Here is a 15,657-nt window from a genome sequence, read left to right on the forward strand (position 1 = left end):
GAAATTTACTTTGTTATTATATAATAGACATCCACAACTACGGTAAGAACTGATAACTTGAAAAAAATGTTTATATTCTTCCTTCATAACGCTTCAACATTTTTACAACATCAATAAATATAATTATTTTGTTTTAAAATAAAAAATAAAATAGTTAAATTTAAATCTAGTCTACGATAGGGGCGTAAAATTAATAATTCTATGTTAATAATAAAAAATATTTGAAGTCCTATACTTCACAAGTTAATCATTGAGTAAGTTAAGCCGAAGTTTAGTCGAATTCACTTTGAAGAAGCTAAATACTGAACTAGACGGATTCTTACCTCGCTTCATCGGCGAAAACGAACTTCCGGAGCTTGAGGTCCCTCAACACGACCCCGTATTCATGACACGTGGCCACGGCCCTGGCCGCCTGCCGGAAGAGCCGCCTTGCTTCGGGCTCGCGCAATCTCCTGCGTGCCCTTACGTAGGCGTGCAGGTCACCGTGATGGCCCTCCAAGAGGAGATAACGCCGGCCTCCAGGTGCCTCCACTACACCAGCCACGCCGCTCGCCGCGCCGGTGCCCTCCAGACGAAGGTGGGCCTGCAGCAACGCCTCGCAACCTTTGTCGCCCACGGTCAACGCCTGCAATCCGGAAATGCAACGGAGTCAGCAACAAAGACAATTGCAAGAAGTACTGTCGTTAAAATATAAAAAATATTGTTAAAATACGCCGGAAGTGAAACTCCACAGTCTGTCGAGATTTGTCAAATCTGTATCATTAGATAGATGTTTCATTCCTAATTGCAATTACTAGTCATAATTAATTAATTGATACAATATTTTTCATTATTTACTGCATTCAACTTTGAAGTAGATAGATGCTCAGAACACCCCACTAAATTTTATTTTTATAATCACATTTTTTGATAATACACTCTCTAAATCTGAATCAGTGGATAGTCACTAATTATTAGTATGCCAGTGGCATACTTTACACTGATAATCAGTGAAGTTCAACTAAGAAAGGAAGAATGTTTGAGCATTGTGTAACTAAAATACTGATATTTGCACGTTAATTTCAATCTTCCGATATCATATTCATTGAATTTAAGCACAAGGTTAGTTAAATCACACATTAAAGATTAGCTAGGTTAGAGATCTCACATTTCATTCACTGATTACCAGTGGCATACTTGGCACTGATATCCACTGATTATTCACTGATTTAGATTTAGAGAGACATTAAAGATTAGCTAGGTTAAAGATCTCACATTTCATTCAATGATTACCAGTGGCATACTTGGCACTGATATCCACTGATTATTCACTGATTTAGATTTAGAGAGCAGTTATTTAGTATGTATAAAATTAAATGTAAAAATAATGAACTTTAAGACTTCTAGGCAAGGCATTTTATCTTCCTTTTTCAGAACAAGGTTTTTAAGACGATTATTGCGTGAGATACTGTAATCACGTACTTAAAGGTTAATATTCCTGATTAATAAGTCTTTATTCCTGAAATGAGTTTCAATATATTTATATATGAGTTAAAAGCGGATTGTATAAAAGTTAAAAGGACGGATATGCTTCTTTCTTATAACAAGTATGCTTGACGGAAATTCGATATACCGGCTGTATCAATTTCGGTTCGAGTGGAAGTGAATTTTATCGTAACGAGCTTCAATTATTCCAACGGATATCCGTAAGAGAGCAATATTCACTTCGCATATTTAAATGACGATTATTAAGATACGTGATTCGTTATCTAGTTTTACAATCCCGAGGTTTGAAGCTGATAAAATTACATCCGCTCCAATTTTTCCAATTATTTTAATTAACCGAGTTCAGATTTCAATATCAAAGTAATTTGACACCGAAGCTATACATATTACATATAATTATGCATTTGACACAACTTTGATTATAATTAACCCTTGATATAACATAATATAACAAATAAAAAAATAAGAAAGGGGATAGAATCTAATCGGTTGTAGATTTGTATATGCATTATTTATTTATAAATAATGTTTTTTTTCGACCCTTGCCAGTAAAAAACTCTGTGTTATGAAAACTACCATACAATAAACGAAATCGTCGATCACTTTTGAAACTCTACTCGTCCAGCTGTTCATCTCTCTGGCTCGTGTCGAAACCTGACACCGTTTCGACATTCGAGTCCCATTAGTTTAATAAGAGCACCGTGCATTCTTTACGAAATCACCCCGATCGGCCACCGGACGCGCTTTTGTAATGCTTCGAGAAAATGCACCCAAAACTCGCTCGCGATATTTGGTAAAAAATGAACGTAAAAGAAGAAAGATCAGCTTTTTGGGCAAACTCGACGGTCAATTCAAACGTCATCTAACTTTTCAGCAACTTGTCAAGTGCACTGAGAAAAAAAGACTTCAAAATATGTTTATTTCATTCCAAAATAAATCCTTATTTTTTAAAATCCTTATTTAAGTACGAAATAAAACTACTCTTAACAAATAAGCCTTCTATTTTATTTTTGTACACTATTTACAGACATGTATAGTCTGTCATTAGATTTTTTATAAGCAATAAATATCGAAGGAAATGTCAAGTAACATTTGCTTTTGAATATTTTAACTTTTTTCTCAATGTGCAATATAATTAATGAATGTATGGAACAATCAGTTATCGATATCTTTTTTACCTGTTTTACAGAAAAATTTTTTTGACGCGAATTCATCTCCAGTCGAATGAAACTTTGCGAGTATACAGAGTGATAAAAAAATATGAATAAAACAATGAACGCTTTCTTTTATAATACGCGTCCTTGTCTCGCAATTATTTCGAGAAGAGTTAATGGCTTTAGTCCGGCTGCGACCCTCTTTCTCCGAAATAACAGTGACCCCTATTTCTTCTTCCTCCGAAATCACAATCGCGATTCGCACAGCGCGGACACGCTTGCGAAAGCGCGCGACGCTCTCGTGTGTAATCGTCAATTAAATTAAACGACCGTGGCTTTAGAAGCGATTATGAATAACGGACAGTGTGTGGCGATACGCGACGGATGTCACGAGGCGAGAGAGGCGGGTGCGAGGTGACACAACCTTGTGTTTGTTCACAACGCCGATGATGTAAGCGACTCATTGTATAACGCGTGGCAATTGTAAAATGTTAGTGGAAAACGCGGTGGGGAGGAAGATCTACGCTAAAGACCCTATTATATCAGAATCTGGCCACGAGCGATTTTGTCAAAATCCTACGAAAGAGAGAGAGAGATAAATATATAATTTCTCCCTGTATATGTATCTATACTATTTATCATCTCACTCTCTCTTTGACTTATACACTGGAAAAAAAACAAAATTTTAATAAATATTTGTTTGAATGATTCCAAGTAAATATTTACTAAACGTAAACATATATTTATTTGATACAAAAACCATTAATGTGATTTAATTATCTTCTTTTTATTGAGTAAATATTTATGTACTTGTAAGTAAATGTTTACTTAGTACAATTCAAAGAAATGTGTATTAAGATTTAGTACATTTTTTTTTAGTGTACTTGCGTCTCATTCTATGATTTTAATTAAAATTCTAAAGTAAAGTTAGAATGAGATAATTTATGTACAGGGAGAAATTTATATACTTTTCCCTCTTGTGTATGATTTTAACAAAATTGCTCGTGGCTAGATTTTCATATAAAGTTTAATCCATGCCGGCTCGTAGTCACGTGTTATGCGACAGTTCCTTTCAAGCGAGTTGCAAAGAGAAAAAAGAAAGCGAGAAAAATAAGGGCAAACGCGAAACATTGAAATCCTTCTGCGGATATGAAATTCCGAGATGTAGACACGATACGGTGCAAATAGACATAAATAAACATAAACGCGCCCGAGGAACAGGAACCGACTTGCGCGCGTGTTACGTTTGCATATGTACTTTGATCTAACATAACGAAGTCCGTCGTTATCGATGCAAAATGCGGATACAAGTCTCGATTTCGCGAAACTTCGAGTTAAAGCGCTTTCGATAAGAATCGTACGGGAAATCTGGAATAACGGCATGTTATAATATTAGAAGTATTAATGTTTCTTACTCACTAATACCTGCTTCCACCAATGTAGATTAATTTTAATCTCGGTTCAACTTAAACACAATGAAAAGAATAGGCAATAAGAACAGGGAATTTTAATATTTTGATAGAAATATCTTATTTTCTGCTCTCTCTCTCTCTCTCTCTCTCTCTCTCTCTCTCTCTCTCTCTCTCTCTCTCTCTCTCTCTCTCTCTCATGTGCTTTATAAAACAACTGAACTTCAAGTTTTAAGCCGTAAGAAATTGACCAATCACAATCGAATGTGAGAAGAATAATCGACTACGATTGGTCAAATTCTTACGACTTAAGACTTAGATAATGGGCTACTGTAGAAAGACCATTAATTTTTTTCTAATTCTAAAAATTAAAAAAAACAAACAATAAAAGTAAAGAGTATAAGTTGAACCAAGATTAAAATTAATTTATATTCATAGAAATGGGCATAAGCGAATAAATTACTATTACGAAAATAACGAAAACGACGAAAAATCAAATGTTTAATCAGTAAAAAGGACGTAATTATTGAAAAATAAAAAAATTCGGAATCCTATCTTTCACGAGAAAAATAATATTAATCTAAAAAATAGAAACGGTCATTAATGACCACTCAATACTTTAGTGTTAAAAGAGAAAAAAAACCGATAGGTTCCTTTATTTTTCAACATCCTCGGCGTACTCAAAATATCTCGATCTCAAATCGTGGACGAGCGATTCTATTGAACGGATATCTCAACGGAAATCTTTTTATTTTTCCCTTCAATTAGGGAAAGAGGTCGTCTAGATAAGGATTAATTGAGTCTTCCTCTAGGAAGTCGTAAACGTTTCCCAGACGAACACCGTTCGGTTGCGTCGTCGTTGATCTCGCAACGAGCTTCACGGTGGAAGCTTCGATCGACCCGAACATTAGCGAACCGTTACGTCCGTATGCTCTATTATATAACGCCACGGCAGTTGGATGGAAACTCGGCAGCTGCAGTGCGCCGCGGATGCATCCACGTGCGATGGCGCGCTGCGTCGCCTTTATATGCCGCGCCAATGCCGCATTATACAGCAAGAAGCTAATTCGTGATATTGCCATCGGGTATTGCGAAACCTTGGTTATTTATCGCGTTAGCCATTTGTGCCGTTATTATATAAGAATGCCGTTCGGAATATCAATTTCTGTTGTATTATAAATAATACCTTTTTTTTCTTCCCTCGACGTGTTAAGAAAATAATATTTGAGAAATAAGCAATATAAAAAATCAGTTCTAAAATTAAAATAGATCTTATAAAATTATCGTGTGTATTGTTGATCGTTTAATAGTATACTGTTGCTAATATATAGGCTGCGTTCAAAAAAACAAAGGCCGCAGCAGATTTTTGCATACGGGTGGGAGCATCGAGTTTTGCATTAACATAACGCATAAGAAAATGAACCAATCAAAGTCCTTCATTTCCTTTCTTTCCATGAAACAAAAGATTCTTATTTATGCGTTATGCGTTGTGCAAAAATATATCGTTAACTCCTGTCTTAACACTGTATAACGTACAAGGAATTCAACCAAAGTATGAAATGAAGGACTCTGATTGACTGATTCTCTTATACTTTATACCTTATGCGTTATGCAAAATTTTATGCTACGACCTTGACTTATAGTCAGTGAATTCTCGGTGATTATTATGATCGGTCTGTACAGTTTAAATTCAACAAAAAAAATTAAAGACAAACATATTAAAAAATCACTGAGCGCTTATTAAGCAGCTTTGTCTTTTAAACGCAGCCACTGTATTGCTAATGGAAGAAGTTATATACTATTTAAATGTAAGGAATAAATACACCTCCTACTGATTAATTGTCGAGATATTACAAATATTTCTCTTATAAAAATTTTTCACTATTTTTAGACCTCATATGGACCGTTTTTAGCCTATTTTTATCCCGTTCTTGCCCGTTTCTTGCATTCGCAAGCACTCGCAGTGTATCATGAAGGAACGATAGTGAGTATACACGAGTACGCAATGAGTATTTTTGAGGAGATTGTCCGTTTTCAATACCCGTTTTTCCGCTGATGAACGACAAACGTATACGCGAGTATGGTCATGAATATTTTTGAGTGAATCGTCCGTTTTCGATACTCATTTTTCCGCTATGTGTATTTTTGAGTGGATTGTCAGTTTTCAGTTAATGAGTGAGAACACGTTAATACGACGTTTCTCTTTTACTTGTACATTTACCTATCATTTATTAATTATATATACACACACACACACACATATGTATGTATAGTAATAAATTGATAATAATAATGAATTATTATTGTACGAATTCAATTTTTATCTTAACAATTAATTTATCAATAGTTATATATAATTGTAATATATTTACACGCGCGCGTGTGTGTGCATACACAGTTCTAGTTTAATCTATCACGTCCCTTAATTATTTTTGAAGGTTAATTACATTAAATATAAAATATATTTAGAAAAAAGTTGTTTAATTTGAAAAGATCTTCCTAATCTGCATGCAAAAGTATTAAGATAGACTTGTCAAAATATTAATAGTTTACGAGATATATTATACTCTATTCAAGTATAAAATGTTTCATGAACTATTTTTAACAGTACTTTAATATTTTTATGCACAGAATAATGAATTAAATCAATTGGTTAATCATTCAAAATATGTAAAATGTTAATGTCTAATGTCTTTTTGAGAGAGGTGTGTGTGTTTATATATATCTGGACATATAACATTACATATATGTACAAGTAATTTCGAGTGGTGAAAACATGCAATGTGAGTGACGAGTGCTAAATGAGTATTTTGCACTCGTATACATTTTTTCACCTCAAATTTACGTTTTTACCACTCAAAAATACTCGTAATGTATACGTTTTTATTACTCAGATATACTCGTGTCCTGCATGAGGGCAATCCGTTTTAACCACTCATTTTTACAGAAAAGTTCCTGTTTGCGACCTAAAAACGGACTCATACTCACTAAGTAAAATGCACGTTTTCACCACTCAAATTAACCGTTCGCGCGGGCTAAAAACGGGTTAAAAACGGTGAAAAATTTTTATAAGGGTTAACTAATAGTTTCTATTAGTCGCTAAGATTTTATAGAAACATAGAACAAGATTTTTATGATCCATGTTGGAGCTGAAGCGATGAAAATGATGAACTGATTTGTAAAGGAATCTCGAGTCTAACCTTGGCGACAAGTTGCTGGTCGTTGTGCACATCGACGCATCGATAAAGAGCGCTACCTTCGGTCGGACCAAGAAGCAGGAATCGATCCCCCAGTAGTATAGTTGGGCTCCCGTGAAGGTCGGTGGGCACCGATTCGCAGCTCGGAAAGACGCAGCCTGGAACCACCGCACTGCTCTCGTCGCTGGTCGAATGCTGCTGTTGCTGCGGTGATGGCTGCTGATGGACAACGTCTTGACTATTATTGGTACCGACCAAGAACTTGCCATTGTTGATGCGAGTCGATACTTGCAGATGCAATGGATGTTGCCTAGCCACTCTCATGTTGCGCGTACACACAGATACGCACGCACACGCACGCACACGTACACCCTCGGTGTGTCACTCGATGCAGCCGTTACTCTGACGTCCTGTATCGTGTCCTGGTCCACGCGGGATCGTAGTGAGATGCGTTGAACACACTTCGCGTCACTTGGACTTAGCACTGAATATTACGGCTCGAGTATCCGACATTTGTATATACAAAGAGTACGGAGTTTCGCAAGAACGGTCTCGGCGCTCCTCTAAGCTCTAAACGCGTTAACTATTAGTTACAAATATCACTTGTGCTTTTGTTGACCCGTGCAGTGTCGTTTCGCAGTGTCGCTGCACCGGGTCCTTGGACGGAGAGAGATCTTCGTACGTTATCAGTCGGTCGCTCTCTACAAGAGCTGATCCTGAAACACGAAAGAAATGACTGTTGTAATGATGGCTAGTTATCTCCAGAATTAAAGCTACTTAATCTATAATGTGCTCTTTGCTTTTTGTGTCTTAATTTTCACCTGTTTCTCTCTTGGCGATAATTTTATCGACAATCGTGTTTCTCGTCACATATTTCTTGTCTCTTCCAAGGTTCATCAACCTTGAACGACAGAAGATGAAAAAACCGGATAATAGTAAAAAAGAGAAAGATAAAAAAAAACAGGAAGAATACAAAGAGAACACTCTCTCTGTAGATTAGATTACTTATTCAAGAAAAAAATGAAGAAAATGTAACTCGTGTTACATTTTAAAGTCAAAATACGAGTTTATATTTGCCCCAACAACCTCTTTTATTTAAATTCGAGACAGAAAATACCAGATCACGATAAACCGGCGTTGCATCACGGCTTCCTTTCAAAGACGCCGCGCTACATCCCTTTCGTTATAAAAAAGAAGCGGTATCTCCGATAATCCGCGCAGGTGGCCCTGGCCAAAATAGCAGGAGAGGCATGGCGCACCTACACGACAATTACGCCTACACGTTTACACGTATGCTCGCAAGATCTGATGTGACACCGATGACACGACGACAATAGTTCCGTTCACAGGGGTGGGGAGGAAAGTTCGTAATATGATTCATAGACAATTTCAAAATGTGACATTTCGACATTCCCGCGCCTTGTGCGCAATTCCTATGGTTACACGGCCAAGAGGGGGAACTCTGTAAGGTCAGGGGTATTCGCCGGGGTACAGGGACGTCGGCGAGTCTTGCGGTTGCCCCAAATCAATTTCCGGCCGTGTGTTCGCGTTATCAACGTCGATCGTTTCGTTCCATTACGTCACTAAGCGTGATTACTTTTTTTTTTATATAGAATAAGTATAAGAATAGACACAAATGTTGATCGTCGATGCATCTCGATTGTAGTCTATAAACTTAGAAAGTAAATGCAAATTTATCTGAAAGTTGCGAGAGAAAGTCAACGTTGCTATGCAATCGGTCATTTTGTTTTATGCAAACATTACGCTATAGCATCAGCTGCTAGGAAAGTGAAACTTAAATTATACTTAATATCTTTATGAGAAAATTTTGCAACTCCTCAAAACACTAATGCTTATATGTTTGAATTAATTTTCCTCATTTTTACGGGTATTATATAAAAATTGTTAAGTGATATTCTCTCTCTCTCTCTCTCTCTCTCTCTCTCTCTCTCTCTCTCTCTCTCTCTCTCTCTCACACACACATATTTTAACATCTTTGGAAAATATTTGTAAGGTTATGTATTTAAAAAGGAAAAGATAGAGATTATTTAGACAAGAGCTTCTAGTATTATTTAACATCTTTGTAAGGTTATGTATTTAAAAAGGAAAAGATAGAGATTATTTAGACAAGAGCTTCTAGTATTTTAAAAAGAAATTCGCAGAACACGAATGGCCCAAATATGGGTACTAAATTATATCACAAGAAAACCTATGGAAGTATTCCCTTCCGATTTCGATGAACATTGAATACATTGTTTTCTAGATAAAAATATGAGACACGTATTTTTTATATGGGTTCAATCGCACTTTTAGGAAATGCAGTACCTCTTTCTCATCAAAATCGGAGAGGGACACTTCCATGGGTTTTCTTGACAGTTCAACTCACTCTTCATCTTTTGCTAATTCTTAGAACAAGAAAAGTGAAGAGTAAGTTGAATCAGATTAAAGTTAATTTATATTGGTAGAGAAATAGACATAAGTGACATCGATGGTTCTTGTCTCAAGGTATGAACACGGCACTGAACTAGACGAACGAAAGTAATCGATGACGAGGAAAATTACGTGACGGTTTTATGAATGATCGGACAGAAAGAGGAGGTGGTACACCACACGTGACCGGCAGTGATGGCAACGATAATCGCGTGGACGCGAAACGACGCGATCGCTCGCGAAAGGAGAATATCCCTCCTGTTCTTCGTCCGGAGGGGTACAGTCGAATTTATTCGAGACCGCCTGAAATAGTAGCGGGCTGCGATGATCCACTCGCACGATGACTCATGCGCGTAATTTTATCGCTTGTAAATGTCTTTCCCTCCTTTCTCGCACGCTCCCGCCAACATCCCCTGCTGATAAATGTCGATGACACGCCATTGATCCACGATGTTTACAAATGCACTCTTGCTGCTTGCCGCATCATCGAAATCCGTGGTTGCGCTAGAACGAGTACGCTGTGTTCAAGAATTAAACATGGACTTATGGAGACTGAGGGGTTGTTACTGCTACTACTTTGATATTGTAAGTGTTGTTATCCTATTTCGTTTGTCAATCAAACGCCTGAGTTTATACTAATATTGGAATCCTGTTTCATATCGAACATTAAGACCGGTATTCATAGTCGGTTCTTATATTATTTAAGACCATCTTCAGTACAGTCTTAAGATGTACGTCACGGATCGTATTAGTATCTTAAGACGGTCTTAAAATAAGAATCGAAACTATGAATATCGGTAGTGCCATTTTCGAATAAATTATATGGTAATTTAACTAATAAATAAAAGAAAGAGAGAGCGAGAGATGGATACATAAATAAGTAAAGGTGTTCATTACTATTTTAAGCAAGCCATCTAAAGAACATAGAAATAAGTAAAAGTAGGAATAACGGAATAAAAATACACAAGTAGCTAAATAGAAAGAGAGAACGAGAGCAAAAATGAGAAAACGAGTTGGGATTTTATTGAAAGATGGAAACAACAAGTCTGAGGTCAAACATTCATTATAAATGTTTCGAAGCATTTAATTTATCAATCAGAAGAAAGAATTTTACTAATTGACTATTAAAAATACTTCAAAGCATTTGCAGCGTTCACGTAAGTCAGCTTTTATATTCAAACTTCAAAAGCATTTTCTCCTTGTTCCAAGTGTTCATCGAATCATCAAGGTCATGATTGTGTCGGGTTCTACAAACGTTTGAAAATGAAGGATGTGCGAGCGAGCGTAAACATTTACTCGGCGCTTGCCACGAAGAAGATCGCGATTTCTGTGTTTTATACATAATGAAGGCTACATCAGTTTCCTGTACTAAATATTAGGAATTCGTGAAGAGACTCGATAACCGCAGCAAATTTGATCGTTAGCAACCGTTTCATGGGAAAGTCGAGTGGATGAAAGTAGATCTTTATGCATCTCTCACGTCGAAACTCGCTTCCGATCGCTGGATCGACGTTGCTCCTCGATTAATATCCCTCTTCGAATTATACATTCCCATCCGCATAACCGTTTAGAATCGTCGATTCGAGATATGCAAATGTCGTGCAGTTGTCCTTGAGGAAGCTCCTCGAAGCGTGCAACTGGCGCGGCGCGTCGCATATTATTATTTTTTATACGACTTTGTTGCGCAGCAGAGTTTTTTTTCTCTTTCAATCAATAAAAAGAAGCCAAATTTGATTCCAAGTCAAATTACATTATCTTCAACCTCGTTTATCATTTCAGTGATGTCAAAAATAAAAGAAGTATATACTGCTTTATGAAATAACAATATATTTTTCTCGAGATTTTTCCTTTCTATTTTCAATTCTTCAGTTATAAATAAATAACTACTGTTGATTTATGAAATAACAATTTTTCTCGAGATTTTTCCTTTCTATTTTCAATTCTTCAGTTATAAATAAATAACTACTGTTGCTAGCATATAATTAGATTTTATTTTCTAGAAATATGTAGGATACGTATTTTAGCTCAATGATATCGGTTAATTAAGGTACTAGAATTGCTAAGCGGTCATTGTTCTTGTTCACAATGTGAGGAATTATAGCGAATTAGCGGTAACAATTAACGTCTCGACAATAACGAGCGACAAGGTCGGATATAAAGATCAGTATTTCTACTAGAAAGACCGATAAAAAGATGAGTTTTCCGCGAAACGTTATACCAATCTTAATTGTGCAAAATAAAGATCGATGGTGATATAAAAATAGTACTTATCCCCTCGACAGAGGATCTCAAAATTCACAAAATTTAATGAATTGCCTGCGTGAAGCAAATTAAAAGTTGCAGTTTAATTAATGCAAATTCCAGCTATCACAACCTTGGTAAAAAATATTAGGCACCTATATTTTTCCATTAATCTGATATTCTTTTACTTATTGTATTATTTCCAATTAATTACCAAAATTATAAAAATGGCTGCGCTTCTTCTTGCTCTTAATTCCTTGCTTCATCTAAATGTATAATAAATCATATTAAAGAATCATGAATTGCAAAGCTGCTTTTTCTGCTGGAAAGACCGATAAAAAAATGAGTTTTCCGCGAAACGTTATACCAATCTTAATTGTGGAAAATAAAGATCGATGGTGACATAAAAATAGTACTTATCCTCGACAGGGATTTCAAAGCTCATAGTTAACAAAGTGCCTAATATTTTTGGCCAAGGCTGTATACTATAGCACCTTTTTAATCATGGCAAAGACAAAAGTCAACAACAAAGATATTCTCAGCCGGCCTACACAGGCAGTCTTGGATTTTTGTAATCATCAACTCTGGCGATCTATATATATGAGAATAGCTATCTCAGGCAATTTTAACGGAGATATTGCTCAATTTACCGCCTGTTTACGTGCCGCGTTTTTGTATCGTATCGTTTGAAAATCATATATCACTCGCGCGGCAGATGCTGACTGGCGATACTTCGCGGCCTCCTCCATTGCGATATCTACGCACTTGCGCAAAAGTCGACAACACCAACGCAACGACGGGTCTCCTCGCTCCAAAGATCAGGGCTGTGCATGCAACAACGCGATCTCCCTGACTTCTCCTCCTCTTCCCCTCACTTGCCGTTTCCTCTTCGTCGATATGGAACGAGATGACGAGGTAATATCGGTTTTATCATCGACAAAGACTCTCCTCAATAGCGGAAAGCGGTTTGCTTCGATCACGTGGATGCCACGATATTCGTAAGGTCAGCGCCGTATCGACAGGTGAACGTGCCCGAACTTCGATTAAAGGAGCAGTCAGATATTGCGCTGTGATGACCCAATGTCTGGCAAGCTCGACCTGTTTCCTTGAATCCGGCTATCGCGAATATTTCGAAAAAGCTAAACTGATAATCTTTCTGTATCGCGCCCCTTGAAAGTGGAATCGAAACGGAGGGACTATTAACGGAGCTGCAAAATCTAATCTCACATTTCAGCTTCGAGAACAGGCTGAGAAACGGGCGAAGGAACGTGCATTTGAAATTCACGCGCGCCAAACTGGAATAACAGGATCACGTCTAGAAATTTCATCCGGATGCACCCAGGTACCATTTTATTCTTGCTTAACATTCGATGAACAAGGATAAAATGATAATACCCTGAAACGCACCCCAGGTGGCGAGCAGTGAACCCTGTAACGTACTGGAAACTCACCACTATAAAAGCCGACAAAGTCGTGAAAGCAGCAAGCCAACAAAGAGCCTAGCAGGGGATCGCGTTCTTTGTTTTTCTAACGTACTACGTTCTATTGACCCAATACAGATAATACAGGCAAGACTGAGAAAACAATATTCTCGTCGAATGTCTCTCTCGGCTCGCTCTCGTTGAGCAGAATTCCTTCCCCTTGTGTGAGCTTTTCAGTATGCAATAGAGTTCACTGATGGTGATTGAAACGAGTAATCTTATACCCGTATCACACCAGCGATTGGAGATTGCGTCTGCATTCGCGTTTGCGTCAACTGATCAATAAAAAAAGCTGCTGCAGACCAGCGGCTCATTTTCGATTGGTCAAGAGACGCAATTTCCAATCGTTAGTGTAATATAGGCATTACGTTCATCAAAAGAGAGTGCGTGAAAGCTATCGATACAGTCAATAATACACGAGGACTGATACACAATAAACATTACATCATTTCCTTCAAAGAAAATGATGTAATCTTTATTGTGTATTAAGCTACACAAATTCAAATTCGTTGTGCATGAATAGAAGTAAAGAACGGCGCTGACCTTTCTACGGTTTTTTCGACGCAATGTATTCATTTCCCTTACCACATACGTGTCTTTCGATGTATAAAATAAGTATCGCGTAATATCTTTTAATCTCCTCTGTTACATCCTCGCCCTTATATAAGAGATCGATAAATCTTTATATTTTCTTTTTAATCTTTCACTAGGGGAAATAAAGATTAGGGCTGTTATTACTTTTGACAACTTCAAAGATTCAAAGTTTCGAAATTGTCAAAAAAAAACAGCTTTAAAAATATAAAAGTTGATAAGAGGAATGTTCGGAATGCTTCCAAAAAACTTTTAATTTTATAATTATATTTTTTATTAGTATATTACGTTATGGTTAAAACTTTAGTTACATATTGGAAATATTACGTACTGAAAAAATAGCATTGTATCATTATTTTATTTAAAAACAATCTCGTGTTGATTTTTTCAATAACAATGTTAATGAAACAAATAAAATTTTTTTAAAAAAGAACGTGATATATTTGTTTTATTAATAGTGTAATTGAATTGACAAAATTATGTTCAATTAAAATACTGTTGATTTGTATAATGTCATTTTTTTTCAGTATTGAAATTTAAAAGTAATGAACTTTAAGACTTCAGTTTCAAAACTCATGGTTAACTCTTAACCTAGGTTCAACTTGTTTCTCATCTTTTTCCAATTCTAAAATTGGAAAGAGACAATGAATAAGTTGAACCTCGGTCATGAGTTAACCGTCAGTTGTGGAACTAGGCCTTAGACGAGTTTTTCAAGAAAACTAAGAGCGAGAGCATGGAATCTTGCATAACGCATAATGCATAAGAAAATGAATCAATAAAATTCATTTCCTTGCTTTCCATGAAGTAAAAGACTGATTGATTTTCTCCTTCATGCGTTATACAAAGATTTGTGCTCCGACTTGAGATGCTGTAGCCTATCCATTAAAGGACTGCATTCAGAAACTTTACTTGGGTGCATCCAGATATCATTTGGCCCCGAATGTCGTTCATCGAATATTAAATAATGATAAAATAATGTCTGGGTGCATCCCCGAGTGAAATTTCTGAACGCAGCCAAGATTAATACGAAATAAGAGGTAAGCCGCTTGCAGCGGAATTTAAAGTCTTCGACAAAATGATTGCGAGAGAATCGAATCCACGGAGCGGCGAGTCGAGAGACGGTCTCGTGAGACGATTTAGCCGGCAGGTGCGCGGATTCCTCGGGGCACTGTCGAGGTCTACCCCACCCCTCTCACCCCTTCCTGTAAATGAAATGCGCATATCTGACGAAATCGCAAGTTCGGAATTAGTAAAGTGTTGCGTTTACCGCCGCCGTCGCCATCGCCATCGCCGTCGCCGTCGCCGTCACCGCGTGTGTCGAAACGACACTCGCGATATTACCAGCCGACCCACACAACGGCCGCACACACAACACACACACACATACGCTACAGAGATACCAGATATCCTTCGGTAAGGTCAAAATGGCGGAGAATTCCACGATCGTCGCGCTCGTGCACGAGGGGCGATATTGCGGACACCGTTTGCATTAATAGCGCGCAACCGAACGTGACGCAAGCTCGCGAAATATGTAAATTGCCTAACAGCTTCGCCGCGCTCTCGTTTACATTGTAAAAATGACCGCGCGCGTTGATGTCGGGCCGGCCCCGACCCCGACGCCAAATTCCCCTCCCCTCTCACTCTATCGGAGCATCCTCGATTTCATCTC

The 15,657-nt window shown here is 37.3% G+C and overlaps 1 protein-coding gene across 1 annotated transcript in view; it reads right to left on the reverse strand.

Moving 5' to 3' along the window:
- Window positions 1-15,657, reverse strand: part of trbl (tribbles pseudokinase 2) — a 28,457-nt gene that overhangs the window by 9,144 nt on the left and 3,656 nt on the right. Inside the window, exons 2-3 of the mRNA XM_018506958.1 lie at window positions 7,249-7,961; window positions 324-625 (exon numbers count right to left, since the gene is read on the reverse strand). Of these exons, the coding sequence (XP_018362460.1) occupies window positions 324-625; window positions 7,249-7,569 (623 nt within the window). The 5' untranslated portion in view covers window positions 7,570-7,961. The remainder of the gene's footprint in view (window positions 1-323; window positions 626-7,248; window positions 7,962-15,657) is intronic.

Source organism: Trachymyrmex cornetzi, unplaced genomic scaffold (assembly GCF_001594075.2).
Source record: "Trachymyrmex cornetzi isolate Tcor2-1 unplaced genomic scaffold, Tcor1.1 scaffold23, whole genome shotgun sequence".
Classification (NCBI taxonomy): domain Eukaryota; kingdom Metazoa; phylum Arthropoda; class Insecta; order Hymenoptera; family Formicidae; genus Trachymyrmex; species Trachymyrmex cornetzi.